Consider the following 7,351-nt stretch of genomic DNA (forward strand, 5'->3'; position numbering starts at 1 on the left):
TGGTAGTGATGTAGACACTGATGGTGTCTCTGGAACAACAGCAAGGATGCACTGGCAAAATAATACATTTTGAAGAATAAGCATTTCCTTGAGCTTTGGACAGACACAACAAGGACACAACTCAGACCAGATCTGGGCTCTGCTCCACAGACTTCCAGAGTGAAAAGCTCTAGGATTTGCACACAAGGACCCAGCTCCTGCTGTGAAGCCCAGCAGCCTGAGCTGTGTGGAGCCCAGCATGGGGACATGGGTGCTGAGACACCCCCGTGTCCCATGGCAACACCAAAACCAGTGGGAGATGCTGTCATGCAGGGAAGTGACCCTTCACAGCACCCAGACTGTGACACCCTGCTGCCTGGATGGCAACGGGACCACTGGGATTAGTAACTGCTTTTGCCAGAATTTCACTGGCTGGGTTTTTTCCTTTGCAAAGTTTGTCACAGCCTCCCTCTGCTAAAGCCCAGCAGAAGGCCTGGCTCTTTGCTCCAGAGTATTTGCTTTCCCTGTTTGTCCAGGAGATGGGCAGCTCTTCACCACACAAGCCCTCAGTGAGCTCCAGGGCAGGTCACACACATGTCCCAGGGAAAGGAGCCATGAGCAGGCATTTGTTCTTGAGGCATTCCTCATCCTAAGCAGCTCCTGGAGCCAAAATCCACAAGGACACATCCAGCCACAGCTGAAGGTGCAGCACTCTTCCTTGCTTTACTGGACTTCAAGGAGCCTCTAGAGGGACCTTCCTGGAGTCCTGTTTATAATGTCAGATAATTGCCATGGAGAGAGAGATCTGCAAAGGGTGAACAGGATTTCTCCAGCAGACCCAAGGCTCTGCTCTCCATTTTCCCATCTTCACTCTGCTGATTTTTCCTACCCAAGCTCTTCTCAGCTTGATGCTGTCTTGATTTCTCCTTTCACTACAATGATGCTGCAAGACCTTCCAGAAAGGATGAACACAAATTCTTCCTATAGACTCCACAGTGAATTAATGGGGCTTAAATAGGACTTTGTGAGCAGAGAATCAGCGAGACTGAACACAAACAAAAGACGCTTCTCCATTAACACAAATGAGAAACTGTCTCACTGTGCCCATTCAATCAAAGCATTGCCCACAAAGCAGTGGTGTTTGCTTCTCTCATGTAAATTTTCCTGCAGCTTTCAAGCACCATGATTGGTATTTGCAACTTCTGGTCAACTGTGTTGTGTGCAATTCCTTTCCCTGGTGTTACTGATTGCAGAGATGTTTCCAAGCAAATGGTTCATCCTGTAAAGTTAGCCTGCTCCCTTCCCCCCATGACGAGTTTCTACCCCAGCCCAGCTGGGCCTGGCAACCTACACAAAATCCCTTTCCTGCAACAGAATAGTAAAAAAGGTGGAAGAATGTTTGGAGGGGTAAACACAGAGGAAATGTTTTCATGAGAGACAATCATAAACACACCTACCCACCCACCCACCCACCCACACACACCCACACACACTTACACCATTTAAATTTAATTTTAGGACTGAATATTTTAATTACTTACAATGACTGAGATTTTCAAGGCAATTTACAAAAGCCATGGTGCAGTTCGCCATTTATTTTTCTAGAGACTTAGACATGCAGCTTCCACAAGCTGAAAAGAAGGGTTTATTCTAATTTACAATTGCCAGTGGGGTTTGTGTGAGATACTGTACACTCACCTGCTGGTATTGCAGATGGGGTATTTAGCACATGCCTGTCAGCAGAAGGAGTTTGGAGCTCAAACTGAACACATCTTACCTGAAGAGGCTCTGCCTGGTGTCTGACTTCACACAAGACTGGAAAACAAGAGTGGGGGTTATTTTACCTAAATGTGGATGTCTGCAGTGGGACTGTGTACACCTGATCTGAGGTTCCCACTGGATAACAAGCCACAGCTCACTTCAGATGCCCAAGGGGGCTGCCCAGGCAGAGAACTGAGAAGGAAAATGTCAAGCTCAAAGGAATAAATCCTGTCCCAAGTGTTGAGAAGATTCCTCCTACCAGCCCTTTTCCCAACACCTCATTCTTCACTGTGAGGTTGCAACAGGCTGCCCAGAGATGACCCATCCCCGGGAGTGTTCAAGGCCAGTTTGGATGGAGCCCTGAGCACACTGATCTAGTGGAAGCTGTCCTGCCCATGGCAGAAGGGTGGAATGAGAGAATCCTTAAGGTTTCTTCCAACCCAAACCACTCTGTGGTTCTGTGACATGACCATGAAGTATGGTGGGGCTGAGCTGGATGCCACGAGCTGTTGATCAAATGGTCAAAACTCAGAAACCTGGTCAAGGCTTTGGGCAAATGCTCCACTCAGGCTCATCAGCAGTACAACCACAGGTCACCTGCACAGCTGCCTCTGCCAGGGAAACTTCCTGCTCTTTCCAGGTCTTATCAATAGCTGCTGTGTGGAAAATGAACCAGGCAATGGGAGCAATGAGTCACAGCTGGCTGTCTCCTCATGCTAGGACAGAGAACACCTTTGCTGCCATACTGCAGCTGGCTTTTACATTGCTCTGCTCTCAGCTTCAAGAATGTCCTGCTGAGCTGGCTCATCTCAGCCAAAACCTCCTGAGCTTATGGGACAGTCAGCCTTGCCTGGGCGGGAGTGTGGCTGCAGCTCACCCAGCTCCAGATACTGCTGCTTCTCCTGCTCTCCAGAAATTGTGGCAGAGGAAGAGCTCGGTGCAGTGGACAGGGCTGCTCATCTCTCTCAAGAAAAGGTCTTGGATGGAGTTTGAGAGCTGCTCACGGAATGTCTGCCCTGACTGCTGGCTGGTGCTCAGCCAGGCTGGGATCTGGGGGGATGTGTTAGATATGTTAGGTATGTTACATATGTTAGATGCCTGGTGCTGGAGGCTGAGGGTAGTCGGTCCCAGCTCTGTGCAGCACCATGGAACTGCATCAGCTGGGTCTTGCCTGTAGGTCTGGAGAGAGATCTTCTCCTGGGATAGCAGCTACTTCAGGCATTTGTCAGAAGAGTTCCCTAAATAAAAATAAATAGAGAACGGATATGATGATGATATGATATGACTATGATATGATATAATATGATGATATGATATGATATGGATGATATAGATACAGATGATGAAAAGACCAGAGGATTCCCTTCACTGCCCTGCTCTTCTTGGAATGCTTCTCCTCTAGTGAACCCTCCCCAGGTCCTGGGCAAGGAAGGGCAGGGAAGAGCTTTTCAGCTGTTCACAGTGGGGCCCTCCATGCCTGTTTCTGGTGTGTTTGCAGCCTCTAATTCATCTGCCATGCACATTCCTGCAGAGCAAGCATTCATGTTTTGCTGCCTACAGAAACAGTCTTGTTTGGTAGCTCCTGGAGGGAAAAACTATTTCTGCTATGTGCCCCCTGACATGTCTTCCCACAGCCTGGATCTGTCTGGTGGCTCTAGCCATGGAGTTGTCCTCCTATCATCACTTACACATTGCTTCAGACTGTTTGTACATTGCTTTTTTAATTTACTGGGCTCTGCTTGTGTAACTCAGCCCCTCAAAGAGACACCAAGCACTAGAATGTGGTACCAGTGACTCTGGCTGCAGAAGTGAGGTTTAATGTCATTTCACTTGTACCTTGTCCAGCAGCTTAAGCCATTGTTTGTTACTAACAGGTTAATACTTTAAAGGAATTTAAAAGGAATATTTAAAGGTAATTTGAAAGTGAACTTACAGTGAAATGCATCCTAGCCCAGAAATCATTTACAGATGGATATGGAATTAATAACTCCTTTCTATCTCTAACATACTTTGTCTCTGCTGAGTTTGATTCCTTAATTCCCAGAGCAGTTAAGTGTGAATCTACCACAAGTTCCAAGTTTCCCAGTTCCTTCACTGCAATGCTCTCCAAGAGAAAATACACAGCTCCAGGTAAGACAGTGGGAAATGCCTTCCTTTTTATTGGAAGCATTATAAACCTGCTGTGGAAACTATGTAAACTGGTCAAAAGAGAGTGGTACTCTAAAATAAGAAAGGAAAAAAAAAGGGTTTGTAGTTGAGAAGGGGGCAGAATCCAGAGTGTTCAGGATGACACAATCTCCCTGTTTCCCTCTTGGCAGGGGGAAGAGAATTCCTGATCCCTAATCGAAACCACACTTATCTGCCTCTGACCAGCACTTGTGAGTGGCTACAAGCCAGGCTGGGACTCAGAGCAGCAGAAAGGATGGATCCCTTCCCAGCTCTCCATATGTCACTGCTGCCTGTTACCAGTAAAAGGAGATGCCCTGCCAGCTGGGAGATGGAGGTGTGTGCACAGCTCTCCACAAACAGAGCTGTATTTGACAGCAGCAGGCAGAGATAAGAGCCCCAAGCCTCTGGATGTGGCAGCATGCTGGAAAGTACTCCTGAGAGCAAAGATGCCCCTGCCAGTGCCACTGCCCAAAAGCAGCTTTGCTTTAGGTCAGTCCAGTTTGGTAAAAATCACAGAATCATAGAATCCTAGAACAGTTTGTGTTGGATGGGACATTAAAACTCATCCAGTTCCAACCTGCCTGCCAGGCAGGGACACCTTCCACAAGGCCAGGCTGTTGAAAGCAGCAGAAGGAGCTGCAGCACAGGTTCAGCTGTGCATAACCAGAGGGATGCCTCAGCCTGGCTGGGAGTGACTCACCTGCTCCCAGTCCACAGCTGGCACTAAGGATGTGCCACCTCTTTGAGTGGCAGCCACTGTGCCTCAGGGACAAACACCCCCTCACAAAGCACAGAGGAGCAGGGCACTGCAGGGCCGAGCAAACACTGACTGTCCTGGCTTGCACACAGGTCCCTGCCCACACTGGGATCATCCCCAGCTTCGTGGGCACTGCTGTCAGCAGGAGCCTCGAGCATCCTGCACCCCTGGGTGTGTTCACAGGGACAGCAGCAAGGGCATCTCCCTTCAGCCTGCCCCTGCCTCCCTGCCTCCCTCCTCTAGCCCAGGAGCTGTCTAAACTCTCCACAACACGTGGTTTCAGCTCCAGGTTCAGCGTTGCACAAAGACCATGTCCAGTGTTCTGCCTGGGTTAGCAGATGTTCTGAATTTGTCATGGAAATGTGTTACACCCAGTTAAAGAGAATTCATATGATAAATGATTAATGTGCTATCTGAATAATATACTTCATTCAGCCAGCTTTTCTTCTGGTTGTGCAAGAAAACGTGCATGAAAAATGAGGACAAAACCCTTTTTCTGTGTTAGTGTATATGTGGAATAATATTTCTTCTAAAAAGAAGAAAGCAAGTTTAAGAAAACAAATAACTGACAAGTTTCCACAGTGCTTGTGCACACATGTTCTCTCCAACATTTATCCAGGACCACAGTCCCCCTCAAAGTTCATTAGAGACGTGGTGCTTCAGGAAAACCTTCCTCAGGAAGAATGAGCATTGTTATATGCATTGAAAAATCTAAAGTTTCAGGTGTAGATTATCTGAGCTGATAACCATGCACACAATATTAAATTTCTATAAGCAGTTTCTCGACAAAAGCCCCCTTCAGCCAACTCGGTGGTAAGGTTTCCTGTGTATATGTGCAAGCACATAAGGGAACACTGTTTTAAGGCCTTTTTGTGGAATATATAATTTAGCAATGGAAATACCAATCTTTTAAGGAAAAAATTTAAATATTTGTATTTTCAGCCAGTAGTTTGGCATTCAGGATTTCTTGCTCATGGGCTACCAACACTTTCTATAGTTATCAGAACAAGTAGACAAAATACATTTCAAGAAAATCCAACCTTGCATTTAAGGAAGACAATGTAGCAAACCTGATGCCAATCTTGTCAGAAAGCCTCCAAAACTGACACAAGGAACTGCCACCTACAGAAATCTAGCTGGGAGAGAATAAAATTTGCTTTGGGCTGTAGTATAAACCTCACCCAGATGTATGTGTACAGTGGCCAAGGGCCAAGACATCTTTTTGGGAGCAGTCATGCCCCTGAAGTCCAAGAGGACATTTCTGATGGAGTTGGTGAGCACAAGGAGAGCGGGTTGAGGATGGTGAGGAGGTCCTGCACTGAGTGGCCAGGTGCTGTTCAGGTGTAAAACATTAGATTTACTATTTGAAAGTGCCACAGAGGAGGCACAACAGCCAGGCTGGGCTCAAGATCAGGTATTCATGATTCAAGGGAGGGAGCCCAGCCTCCAGTCCCAATCAGAAAGGCATGTTAGGAATCCCCAGAAAAGGGGTTGAGATCAAAACAGAAAATATCTTTATTCTGCTGAGTCGTTCTTTCCTATCACTGGTGCCTCTGGCTGCACAGTTGAAAGACTTTAAACAAAAATGATGGAGCAGGGTGAAAAGGAACGTCCTGCATGAAAGCAGAATAAACCAGGTCTGGAATCTTGACTCTCGGAAAGACAGGACAGAGGAAGAAGCAGGACAGAGGGAAAAGTTATTTATATAACAAATATATAAGAAAATTGTAAATATTACGTAGAAGGAATCATCCGGGGGGCAATTCTTCATTGCTTCCCAAAATACAGAAATTGGAGTGATCTTCTGGAAAGATTATAAAGAAATTGGAGTTATCTCCTGGAAAGATCATACAAAAATTGGGGGTATCTCCATACAAAAATTGGGGGTATCTCCTCAAACGACGGCACAGTCATTTCAATGAAGGGAACGGAGATATTTTTCGACTGATTAAGGGTGCAATACTCTTTACCTCTGTACTTGCATCTTCAATTGGCGAGTGCAATGACCTTCCTCACACCCCTACCTGTTCCCCCGCTCACACCGAGCCCCGTTCCCCCTTACCTGCCCAAGGAGCGACGCTGCTCCTCCCGCTCCTCGGTGCCCCCGCCCCGGGCTGATGCGCAGCCCTGTGCGCCCATCCCCGCCGGCCGAGCCGCGGTCCCGCCCGCCTGCACCGCGACCCTCCCCGCCCCGGCCGGGCGGTGTCCGCGGCCCCTGCGGCGCCTTAAAGCCGCGGTCCGTGATGTCACAGCGCCTGGAAGCCGCGGAACGGCGCGGAACGCGGAGCGCACGGAGCCGCACGGCCGGGGAGCGCTGCCCGCCGGGATCCCTGTCCGCCGGGAGCCCCTGCTGGTCAGGATCCCCTGCCCGCTGGGAGCCCCTGTCCGCCGGGAGCCCCTGCTGGTCAGGATCCCCTGCCCGCGGGGATCCGTGTCCGCCGGGATCCCTGTCCGCTGGGAGCCCCTGCCCGCCGGGAGCCCCTGCCGGTCAGGATCCCCTGCCCGCCGGGATCCCTGCCCGCCGGGAGCGCTCGGCGGGGCAGCATGGGCAGCCTCCAGCTGCAGGACTTCGTGGCGGGCTTGGTGGGCGGTGAGTGATGCCGAGAGCGCGGCTGGGGAGGCGGCGAAGGGCGCACGGCGGAGGTACCCGGGGATAAAACCCCCCAGGGGATAACCCCCCCCCCC

The 7,351-nt window shown here is 49.4% G+C and overlaps 1 protein-coding gene across 2 annotated transcripts in view; it reads left to right on the plus strand.

Moving 5' to 3' along the window:
• Window positions 1-6,909: 6,909 nt before the first annotated feature.
• SLC25A48 (solute carrier family 25 member 48) overlaps window positions 6,910-7,351 on the plus strand; it is an 11,752-nt gene continuing 11,310 nt past the window's right edge. The window contains exons 1-3 of one of the 2 annotated variants that reach the window (XM_041482092.1): window positions 6,910-6,969; window positions 7,025-7,070; window positions 7,210-7,256. In XM_041482092.1, coding sequence (XP_041338026.1) covers window positions 6,910-6,969; window positions 7,025-7,070; window positions 7,210-7,256 — 153 coding nt within the window. Of the gene's footprint in view, window positions 6,970-7,024; window positions 7,071-7,209; window positions 7,257-7,351 lie in introns of those variants that run through there. The other variant, XM_041482093.1, reaches the window with a different exon arrangement.

This window comes from Pyrgilauda ruficollis, unplaced genomic scaffold (assembly GCF_017590135.1).
Source record: "Pyrgilauda ruficollis isolate IOZ18807 unplaced genomic scaffold, ASM1759013v1 scaffold57, whole genome shotgun sequence".
NCBI classification, from domain to species: Eukaryota; Metazoa; Chordata; class Aves; order Passeriformes; family Passeridae; genus Pyrgilauda; species Pyrgilauda ruficollis.